The following is a 12,093-nucleotide window of genomic DNA, read 5'->3' as shown; positions in this document are numbered from 1 at the left end:
ATTTTTAATTGCATTAAAATACATAACATAAAATGTACCCTCTTCACCATTTCTAAGTGTACACAGTTCGGTATATTCACATTGTTATGTCACAAGTCCACAGAGTTTGCCTTATTTTACTCTTCAAAATGTTAATTGCTTGAAAGTTGCTAACCCTACGAAAAGGTGCTCCATCATAATTTTTAATAACACTAAAGCAAAATTTGCAGAAAGCTTACTATGTGCCAGACACTGTGCTAGGCACTTTCCATTCATCAAGTCATTTGATTTTTATACCAACTCCATAATATAGGTGCTATTATTGTTCTCATTTTATAGATGAGGAAACAAAAGCACAGAGAGGTTAACAACTTGTCATAGGTCACACAACTAATAAATGGCATCCTCTGTACAGATTCTTTGCACAATTATCTTTCTTCTGCAAGATTGGTGTCTTATGGTTGCTGGAGCAGTAAATAGATGTTTTAAATCTCCCTTAGCAGTGAAGTTAACTTCCTAGGTATCCAAGTTAAATACATGCAATGTAAATAAGCACCCCTCCCTAGCTTAGGTATTACTATTTTTTCATTGCATAGCTAATATATTATTGGACATGCATAGCTGGAACCATACCTGGCTCCATTCTCACTTCTCTTTTAGATCCACATGGTTGGAAAATGTTCAGCAGAATCCCAAAGTTAAAAAATCTTATAAACTAAAATCAAAGGGCCAGGGTAAAAGAAGATTCTTGGTTGAAGAGAATGAAGGTGTATTTCTGTGATTTTAGAAAAGCTGTGAGAAGTAGACATGTGTAGTGGTGGGCCCTGAACATGTTACAAAGGGAAGAAGAGGGGAAAAATTTAGAATCAGAAAATTCAAAGTAGGAGGAGAGAAGGAAAAGGTGCCAAAGGAAGTATGCTAAGCAGGTTCTATAAACTTTCTTTCTTCATTTTTCAGTTCCTTTGTTTTGACATGTAAAACATTACCTCTACATTACAGCTCAGAATGAATTATATTTTTGCTTTAGGCAGTCATTTATCTTTTAGAGTGATTAAAAATTGATTTAAATGCCTTTTATATTTTATTTGATATCATTTCCAGAGATCTTCATTTATTTGTGCAGTTTCTGTATGGTGTGTTATCCCAGGGATTGTCATTTACTTTTTTCTGTAGATAATCAGATAGTAAATAATGCAGGCTTTGCATACAACATAGTTTCTAATAATCCCGCAAATCTACTATAGCACAAAATAGACACTGATAATATGTAAACAAATGAATATTACTGTGCTCCTATAAAACTTTATTTACAAAACCCGTGAAAGGCTGGATATGACGAACAGGCCATAGTTTGTCAACCCCTGTTTTATCTTCTGCCTTAATTAAGAGCTCCCTTTAATATTGCTTGTAGCATAGATCTGCTGGCAGTAAATTCTCTCAGCTTTTGTTTGTCTGAAAAACTCTTTTTCCCCTTCATTATTGAAAGATATTTTTGCTGGGTACAGAATGCTGATTTCCATTTTTTTCCCCCTCCTTTTAGTACTTTAAAGATGTCAATCCACTGTCTTCTGGATAATATTGTTTTTCATGAGGAGTTTGCTGTAATTCTTTTTTTTTTTTTATGTAATGTGCCTTTTTTTCTCTGGCCACCTCCAAGACTCCCTATTTATCTCTGGTTTAGAGAAGTTTGAACATGATGGATTAGGTGTGTTTTATTTTAGCATTTATCCTGCTTGGACTTCTCTATGATTCCTGGATCTATTGTTTGATGTTTTTCGTTACTTTTGGAAAACTCTCATGTGTTATCTCTTCAAACATTTCTTCTGCTTGTTCTTTCTCTCTTCTTCTAGGATTCCAATAACTTGTACATTAAACCATTTGATATTGTCCCACAGCTCTTGGATACTCTGTTCTATTTGTTTCTCCTCTTTTCTCTTGATGTTTCAGTTTGGGTAATTCCTAGTGACCTACCTTCAAGGTAGGTATTGGTTTATTATTTCCTCAGCTGTGTCAGGTTTACTAATGAGCCTTTAGGAGGAGCTGCTCATCTCTGATACCATAGTTTTTATTTTCAGCATTTTTATCTGACTTTATCACTTATGTCTTTATTCTCAAATTCCCTATCTGTTCATGGATGTTGTCCACCTTTTTCATTAGATCTTTTATTAAGATTGCTCCCAGCCATTTGAAAGTCCTTCTTTGATACTACTAACATGTAGATCATCTCTGAACCTGGTTCTATTAATTGCTTTGTATTTTGAAGACAGGTGGTTGTCTTCTTTGTTATTTTTCTTTTGGTAGATTATATAATTTTTGATTGAATGCCAGACATCTTGTGTAGAATAGGAGGGATTTAGGTAAACACTATTTGTGCCTCTTCTCAGGCAGTTTAGCATGGTAGATAGAGTCAATCTAGTTAAAAGGTGAGATGGAGTTAGGTTTTGCTATTGCCAAGATTACTTCCAGTGCACCATAAGCTTCAAATTCCTCTTCTCAGGCAGTTTAGCATGGTAGATAGAGTCAGTCTAGTTAAAAGGTGAGATGGAGTTAGGTTTTGCTATTGCCAAGATTACTTCCAGTGCACCATAAGCTTCAAATTCCTCTTACAGTATCTTATGCTTAGGGTGGGGTCTGGAATGCTGGAAAGATTTCTCAGTGTTTGTTCTCTGCCCTCAACTCTCAACCTTCTTTATACACCTTGTAGAAGTATACAGAGGTAGTTTCTCTCCATATTCATGCTCCTCTGCCAGTGGCAGACTGCTACTACTAGTTACTTGGTGTTTGCTAGGGTAGTGGTGAGGGGTAGGGTGGTTCTCTGTGGTCCTCTTCATTTTCAGTCTTAGGTAGTTTTTATATACCTGGACATTGGAGAATGAGATTTCTCAGGATTCCTGCCTCTACTCCCTGCCTACCTCTGCTGTGTATCTGTGGCAGGTCTTGTGTGGGAAAGATTTTCCTGCCCCTCCTTCAGTTTTAGGAGACCTCTGAAAAGTACTGGCCTAGAACTCTTGGCTGAGGACTGTTTCTTTTCCCTCCCCCAGGGTAGATTTTCTCCCCCTCTATCCTTCTCTTGGCAACAATGGGTTTTTACCTGTGCAACAATGGGGGCAACAGTATTTGCTGCTCCTCCCCAGAGGCTTAAGACTTTTGAGAGAAGAGTATGGGCATCTGGGCCCTTTCCTGCAGTGATAGATAATATTGTCCACTCTGCCTGTACTACTAAGAGAGGCTTAATTTAGTCTGTCATCCTCTCCTAGTCTTTCTTGTGAGCACCTGGTCAAGGTCTTGGAAAAGAACCCGTGAGTAACTACAAACTTCCCTTGCTTCTGTGGCACACAGAGGTTTTTTTGGTAGTTACTCAAGCCCACATAGACCTTTAGTAGTTCATTAAAACTTTAGCTGTATTTTTCTTACTTGCTTCTATGATGGCCCAAATACTTCCCATGTTCTGGCACAGATGAGACAGTCCACACATCCAGTCTCTGCTCTGGAGGAACTGTGTCTCCTTAGATTTCAGGCTACTTAGTTGAGCTGCAGCCTTGACTCAGCTCTCAGATTCAACTTTTTGGTTCAAGAAAAGTTGTGATTTTGCAGTTTGTCTGGCTTTTCCTCACTGCCAGGGAGACAGAAATGCTCTCTCCAGTTTTTTACATCTATAAAGGAAGTGGAAATTCCTAAAAATTGTTTTGTATCATATTTCCTCCCCCCACCCCTTCAGTTAGTATTGCAAACAATTCCTTTTGTCCTGAAAACATTATTTTAAATGGCTGAATAGAATTGCTTTGTATTAATATGGCAATTTATTCAACCAAGCTCATATTATTGGGCATTGTAATAGACTTAATGTTTTATTTTCCCAGCATCTTTACCCCAACTCACTTCTTTCTTCCTTTTTTTTAAACTGTGATTTTCTCCCTCCCTCCCTTCCTTTCTCCCTCCCTCCCTCCCTGCCTCTCTCCCTCCTTCCTTCCGGCTGCACCGGGTCTTAGTTGTGGCACACAGGATCTTTTAGTTGCAGCATTTGAACTCTTAGTTGTGGCATGCATGTGGGATCTAGTTCCCCGACCAGGGATTGAACCCAGGCCCCCTGCAATGGGAGCGTGGAATCTTACCCACTGGACCACCAGGGAAGTCCACAACCCACTTCTTTCTTTAGAGAATTTCTCCTCCCCAATTCCATGTGGCTCTATGGGGCTGTCAATCACAGTAGCCTATCACTCAGGCCTCAGAATGACCCAGGAACTCCCAGTCATAGTAGCCTGGCTACAATGATTGATTCAGAAGTGAGCATGTGAAAGGAGGAACAAAATCTTCAGAAATTTCTCTAACTTAGATGAAAATTTTTATCTACCGGGATCCTAGAGCTGGAGATTCTGGATTGATGACTCACAGCTGCCATCTTTCCCACCACTTGAAGGAAATCCTATGTGCGGCAGGAGATGAGCAAATAAGACAGAAAGATTGGGGGGGGCGGGTATAATGAGTCCTGGCAGAATCAAGACTCTAATTCCAGGTCATGAAGTTTTCAGAGTTTCTCTGGTTCATTTCTTTCTTTGTCTGATCCTCCCCAGTTATTCAAAACTCTTTTTTTTTTTTTTTTTTTAAATCAGTCATCAATTTTATACACATCACTGTATACAAAACTCTTTTTTTGTTTAAGTTGGCTTGATTTGGGTTGGTCATTGGTCCTAGAAAGTATCCTCACTAATTTATACTTTAGGTGGCTTTCAAGTCTTGCCATTATAAAGAACACTGGGAAGAATCTCAGAGTGGACACATTTTCTGCATACGTGCCTGCTCTTATTCCCCATAAAAATACATTCCCAGAATAGGAGTGACTAGGTCAAAGAAAATGCAAATCTGAAAGGCTCTTGATGTGTATTGTGAAATTGCCCTTTAAGATTGTCGCCTTTGTATTTCTTCTATGAGTTTGTATGTTCCTATTTCCATACAGTCACAATAATACTTATTATTAATCAAAAAAATTCCCAATTAAATAAATGTATACTACTTTTGTATTGATACTGCTCCCATTCCTGTGCTCCCAAATATGTCTTTTTAAAAATGATTTATTTATTTATTTATTTTGGCTGCGTTGGGTCTTCATTGCTGCGCGTGGGCTTTCTCTAGTTGCAGCGAGTGGGAGCTACTCTTCGTTGCGGTGCGCGGGCTTCGCATTGCAGTGGCTTCTCTTGCTGGGGAGCGCAGGCTCTAGGCATGTGGGCTTCAGTAGTTGTGGCTCGCGGGCTGTAGAGCGCAGGCTCAGTAGTTGGGGCACACGGGCGGGCTTCGTTGCTCCGCGGCATGTGGGATCTTCCCAGACCAGGGCTCTAAACCCATGTCCCCTGCATTGGCAGGCGGACTCCTAATCACTGTGCCACCAGGGAAGTCCCCCAAATAAGTCTTAATAGAATAATAAAAAGAGAAAAAAAGATCCAATGGGGATGGGAATTTGGAATAAAGCCAGAAAAAAGGGAAGGATCTAAAATGTGTTCTGAGAGCTTTACCGCTATGAATACTCAGCACGTTTTCTTTTTTTCCCCAAACAGGTTTTATAGACTGGCTGAACCAGTGTGAATGTTTCAGGGAGAAAGAAATTTGAGGAAGTGAATAGAAGCCCTACCCTGGTATACCACCTCCGCCTGAGGCCCCAAAAGGTGATTGGCTGCGTCATCAGCCATAGCTCCATATATATGTGGGTGAGCAGACCTCTGGTTCCTGGTCCTGAGGCGTCCATCCCACCCACGAAGATGTGGGCTCAACTCCTTTTAGGAGTATTGGCCTTATTGCCAGCCATGGCAGAAAAAAGCCTCCTGTAAGTGGATGGTGTCAGCGTTGATTTAGGGCAGGCGGCTTCTTCGTCTGTCCTTCTCAAATATAACTATGGGGAACAGGAGATAGATAGCCTCTGGTTTATTTTAATTTCCTTCTCATCTTTTCCCTTCTTTGGTTTCACTTTTCCTTTACCCAGAGAGAAAAGGTAAGATGACAGGAAGAAACTTTAAAAAAAAAAAAAACGATATTAAAATATAGTAGCCTCCCAGTACCCTGTTCTCTGTAAGAGAACTAATTTCCTCCTTGGTACCCTAGGTCCAGGTTCTCAATGATGGTCTACTGGTGGGAGGTTTAAGGCTGTACACTGAGTTATTTGTTGCTTTTCTGCTTCTCCCTTATAGAAAATAAGGTTCATAAAGACAGGGGCTTGGTCTGTTTAATTCATTGCTATATGCTGAGTGCTCAGAAGAGGGATTAATTTTGTATTAAATAGATGAATCATTACTGCCCTGAAATCCTTTTGCTTCTTCAATAGAAACTACCTGGTGACATTACCAGCCCAGCTTAAGTTCCCTTCTACTCAGAAGGTTTGTTTGGATCTGAGCCCTGGGTACAGTGATGTAAAATTTACTGTTAGTCTGGAGACAAAGGGCAAGACCCTCACATTGATAGAACATTCTGGATCGAAGACGGGGCACTTACATTGCAAGTCCTTTTTGGTAAGTACAGGCTTAGCCCAACTGAAGTCCTCAACTTTCCTATTCTCCTCCCTGGGTATTCACTATAATTTCTCTTTAAGTATGTTTTCTGTAATTTTACTTTTGCCATGGCCTTTAAACCTATCTCTCCTAAACTTCAATTCCTGGACATAACTTCTGATATTATTCTCTGGCAACTTTTTAATGGCTCTACCCTTGCTACCCCCATCTAACTCATTTCTTTCCTTTGATTCTCCCTCTTGGGTTGAGACGGGTTGATTCTGTTCCCCCAGTCTCCTACTCCTCCCAGAGCTCCCTTTTCTTGGCCAGGTACCCGTTCCTTCTGGTGGCATAGAAGAAGTAGCCACGGTCCGGGTGAGAGGAACTGGAAATAAAATCAACTTTGAGGAGAGGAAAAAGGTTCTAATTCAGAGGCAGCAGAATGGCATCTTTATACAAACTGACAAACCTGTCTATAACCCAGGGCAGCAAGGTAAGAGGCACACAGATAGGATGAGACAAAAGCCTGGGAAGAGCTGCACCCATCGGTAGAGGGGCTTTGCAGGTTGGTGGCAGGCTGATGGACCAAGGAAGAGAGGGGGGTCTGGAGGGATGAAGGGTTATGGGTGTTGAATACATGCAGTACTACAAACGCGAAAGACTAGTTGGTGGAGTTGCTACTGTGTGTGTGTATCTAAAACAAAATACAGGGAATTCCCCTGGTGGTCCAGTGATTAGGACTCGGTGCTTTCACTGCTGTGGGCCTGGGTTTGATCCCTGGCCGGGGAACTAAGATTCCACAAGCCGCGTGGTGCGGCCAAAAACACAAATAAGTCAATAAATAAAATAAAACAAAATACACATTTCTTTTGGAATGGAATTTGGCAGGTGTAACTGGATTCCTGGTTCTCACAGAAAGCTGCTTGTGTACAAATCAGAAAACATCATCAAGGGCATTTGGCCGGAGCCCTGTGATTCGTATTTGTTCCTTCTGCCTTAGAAGGGGATTCCATTCTGAGGTTTCAAAGTCAGGAGCCATGAAGAAAAACTGTTTGGGGCGTGAGCTCTCTCTCAGACTAGGTTTTATTACAAAAGTAAAACCTGATGGGATTTTGCTGACTAAGAAGTATGTGTGAGGAAGCATAAAGGGTGGAAGAAAGAAAGATTCTGAGAGGGGGAAAAAAAATCCCCTTTGCTAATGATGCCTGTTTCCTTCTAGTGCATTTTCGCATCGTCACCCTCACCAGCAACTTTGTTCCAGTGAATGACCAGGTGAGAATTTAGTTGGGAAGAGGGACAGGGAAAGGGAAAGGGGTAGGGCTGACTGAGAGAGAACAGGGAAGAGGAGAAGAGATTCTTTCCAGGGGGGGAGGCCCTCTAGGTGCAGAACGCTTGTGGGAACTGGAGTTCTAGACTCCTGGCACACATCCAAATCGTCCCCGCCCTTGTCTGCCTGAAAACATGCAGAGGCATCTAGCTGTCATGTTTGATAGCTGAGAACATCAATTAGGTTAACATTCCTGAGAGATGGTTCCATTTGCTGCTGTTTTTTAAAAGAGTTTCTTGCAAACTTCAAGACTTTCCCTCCAGGAGTGACACCTAGTGGCTTTGCAGTTCAAATACTAAGAAATAATTCAGGAGTGTATTTAACAGATGGAAGAAATAAGAATATCCACCCCCACCATCTTTTTTTTTTTTTTTCTTGCTATGAGGCAAGGTAATTTATAGAGCAGACAATTCTTTTAAGGCAAAGTTCTGTTGCCAAAGGTAAAAATGTGGTAACATTTGGTGAATACTTAAATTTTCCCTGAACTACCTGATTGCTAGAATCATTAGCCTTATGATAGGTTTGCTCTCAATTTTTTTTTTTCTTGTGTCATTTCTAAGTGCTTTTGAAAGACCTCTCAGACACTCCTGGCTGTCTTCTTTTTCCTTCATTTACAGCCCATGTATTCAAATGAAAATTTTAAAGATAATTTTGGAGAAAGCATTACTTATATTTCCATCTCCATGTTTTCAGAACTGCTGTTTCCTTTCCCAGTGCACAGGGAAGCTATAAGCTTATTATTAATCGGTAGCCTCCTCCAACCACTACTTTCTTTCCCGATTTAGAATTCTTTTCAGTTTCTTCTTCCTATCAGCTGTATTCTTTATCAGTTGGGTGTAATATTAAGTACTTACTTCTTAAACAGAGTGTTGATTCCAGAGCTGAAAAGAGGGTATGCAAGGGTTAAAGTGTAGCCACAGCCAGTTATTTTAGACTCTACTGCCCCCTGGAGGTTGATCTCATTAGCTACCCCTGTCACATTATCTTTCCTCAGCTCAAATTGGGCCGAATTGCTGAGAGGTGCCCTGATTTCCATAGCTATGCTCTATTTCTGTTGTCAAATTACTCCTTCCTCCTCACACCATTTCTTTAGTCAGCCCCTGCTCCAAGTTCCAACTTGAAATACTGAAAATTTGAAACACTGAATTTGAAACTCCAAATGAAACACTGAAATTAACTAAACATTTTTTACTAGGTAACAGAGTGGCAAAAATTGTGAGTTTACAAAGCTCAAGATTTTATCCTCAAGCAACTGAAGCATACATGATACTAACTGATTCTATCTAGCTTGGTTGCTACACCCATTTATTCAGAAACCTCAGGCAGCTTCCAGTGCAAATGCTATCTTCCTAGTTGAACACTTGTTTCCTTCCAGAGACTGCTTCTGCCTGACTCATGTCCAAATCTGCTTCTTGACTCCCTGTGTGAGAAAAGTACTTTGCTATCTGAGGAACTGGTCTTTTTTTGTTTGTTGTGTTTTTTTTGTAGAATTTATAGCAATCCACAGTAATCTCAGTGATACTTGCCTCCTTATTGTGTAAAGAGCCCGGTTTGTACATGTCCTATTCTTCCCTTCAGGAAGGAGGGCAGAATATTCTCCCCACCCCTTAACTGCCACCCCAAATGTGCCACTTTGGCATGTGGATTATTTTGAGCTGAAGGCAATCAAGGTCCCAGAGAGTCAGGAGAAACTTTTACTTCTTTCTTAAATGCCTAAAAGAATGTAGATGGGGGTGGGGGTGTGTGTGTGTATGGGTGGGACTGGGCCAGAAAGAGAGCTATTACCTAACTTTTTTTTTACTTTCCAGTTTTATTGAGATATAATTGGCATACAGTACTGTGTAAGTTTAAGGTGTACGATATAATGATTTGACTTACATCATGAAACAATTATCACAATAAGGTTAGTGAACATCTATCATCTCATATAAATACAAAATTAAGGAAGTAGAAAAAAATTTTCCTTGCGATGAGAACTCTTAGGATTTAATCTCTTAGCAACTTCCATATATAACACGCAGCAGTGTGAATTATATTTATCAGGTTATATATTACATCCCTAGTACTTATGTTTTCTGTAACTGGAAGTTTGTACCTTTTGACCATCTTCATCCAATTCCCCATCCCCTCATCCCCTGACTTGGTAGCAAAAAAATTTGATCTTTTTCTTTGCCACGCCGCATGGCTTGCAGGATCTTAGTTCCCTGACCAGGGATTGAACCCAGGCCTTTGGCAGTGAAAGCAACGAGTCCTAATCGTGTACTGCCAGGGAATTCCCAAATCTGATCTTTTTCTATGAGTTTGTTTGTTTTTTAAGTATAATTGACCTACAACACTATGTTAGTACCTGTTACATCACATAATGATTTGATATTGCTAAACATTTCAAACTGATCTCCATAAGTCCAGTTGTCATCTGTCACCCTACAAAAATATTACATAGATTTGGACTATACTCCCCACACTGTACATTTCATACCCATGACTCATTTATTTTGCAGCTGGAAATTTGCACCTCTTAATCACCCTCACCTATTTCTTTCCTTTCTGCACCCCACACCCCTCTGACAACGACCAGTTTGTTCTCTGTATCTATGACTCTGTTTCTGTTTTGTTATTCTTGTTCATTTGTTTTGTTTTTTAGATTTCACATATATGTGAAATCGTACAGTATTTGTCTTTCTCTGTCTGGCTTATTTCACTTAGCATAATGCCCTCTAGGTCCATCCATGTTGTTGCAAATGGCAAGATTTCATTCTTTTTTATGGCTGAGTAATATGCCATTATATATATATATATATTACATCTTCTTTTTAAAATGTTTTGGTTGCATTGGGTCTTCATTGCTGCGTGGGCTTTCTCTAGTTGTGGCGAATGGGGGCTACTCTTTGTTGCGCTGCACGGGCTTCTCATTGCGGTGGCTTCTCTTGTTGTGGAGCACGGGCTCTAGGCATGCAGGCTTCAGTAGTTGCAGTGCGTGGACTCAGTAGTTGTGGCTCGCGGGCTCTAGAGCACAGGCTCAGTAGTTGTGGCACATGGGCTTAGTTGCTCCGTGGCATGTTGGATCTTCCCGGACCAGGGCTTGAATCCGTGTCCCCTGCATTGCCAGGCGGATTCTTAACCACTGCGCCACCAGGGAAGTCCTGCCCACTTTTTGTTTTTTTTTATCGGGTTGCTTTTTTTGATGTTGAGTTGTATGACATCTTTGTATATTTTGGATATTAACCCTTTATCAGATATATCATTTGTAAATATCTTCTCCCATTCAGTAGGCAGCCTTTTCATTTTGTTGATAGTTTCCTTCACTGTGAAAAAGCTTTTTAGTTTGATGTAGTGCCATTAAAATTTTTTTCCTTTTTCTTCCCTTACCTGAGGAGACATATCCAAAAAATAATTACTAAGACCAATGTCAAAGAGTTTACAGCCTATGTTTTCTTCTAGAATTTTTATGGTTTCAGGTTTAACATTTAAGTCTTTAATCCATTTTGAATTTATTTTTGTGTATGGTGTGAGAGAGTAGACTACTTTGATTCTTTTGCATGTAGCTGTCCAGCTTTCCCAGTGCCATTTATTGAAGAGGATGTCTTTTCCCCATTATATATTCTTACCTCCTTTGTTGTAGATTAATTGCCCATATATGTGTGGGCTCATTTCTGGGCTCTCTATTCTATTCCATTGATCTATGTATCTGGTTTTGTGCCAGTACCATACCATTTTGATTACTATAGGTTTGTAGTATAGTTTGAAATCAGGGAGCATGATGCCTGCAGCTTTGTTCTTCTTTCTCAAGATTGCTTTGGCTATTTGGCATCTATTGTGTTTCCATACAAATTTTAGAATTATTTATTCTAGTTCTGTGAAAAATGCCATTGGTATTTTGATAGGGATTGCATTGAGTCTGTAGATTGCCTTGGGTAGTATGGTCATTTTAACAATATTAATTCTTCCAATCCACGAACATGTTATATCTTTCCATTGTTTGTATCATCTTCAATTTCTTTCATCAGTGTCTTATAGTTTTCTGAGTACTGGTCTTTTACGTCCTCAGATTTATTCCTAGGTATTTTATTCTTTTTGATGTGATTGTAATTGGGATCATTTTCTTAATTTCTCTTTCTGATAGTGTATAGAAATGAAACAGATTTCTGTATATTAATTTTGTATCTGTAACCTTACCAAATTTATTGGTGAGTTTTAGTTATTTTTTTGGTGGCATCTTTAGGATTTTCTATGTATAGTATCATGCTGTCTATAAACAATGACAGTTTTACTTCTTGCTTTCTGATTTGGATTCCTTTTATTACTTTTTCTTGT

General features: G+C 39.8%; 1 protein-coding gene across 1 annotated transcript in view; it reads left to right on the top strand.

Annotated features, from left to right (window-relative positions):
* Positions 1 to 5,664: 5,664 nt before the first annotated feature.
* A2ML1 (alpha-2-macroglobulin like 1) overlaps positions 5,665 to 12,093 on the top strand; it is a 42,875-nt gene continuing 36,446 nt past the window's right edge. The window contains exons 1-4 of the mRNA XM_082420158.1: positions 5,665 to 5,794; positions 6,290 to 6,473; positions 6,783 to 6,945; positions 7,672 to 7,724. Coding sequence (XP_082276284.1) covers positions 5,673 to 5,794; positions 6,290 to 6,473; positions 6,783 to 6,945; positions 7,672 to 7,724 — 522 coding nt within the window. The 5' untranslated portion in view covers positions 5,665 to 5,672. The remainder of the gene's footprint in view (positions 5,795 to 6,289; positions 6,474 to 6,782; positions 6,946 to 7,671; positions 7,725 to 12,093) is intronic.

The sequence above is a fragment of the Balaenoptera physalus genome (assembly GCF_965194825.1).
Source record: "Balaenoptera physalus genome assembly, chromosome: 13".
In the NCBI taxonomy this organism is placed as follows: domain Eukaryota; kingdom Metazoa; phylum Chordata; class Mammalia; order Artiodactyla; family Balaenopteridae; genus Balaenoptera; species Balaenoptera physalus.
This window is presented reverse-complemented; position numbering and strand designations above follow the sequence as displayed.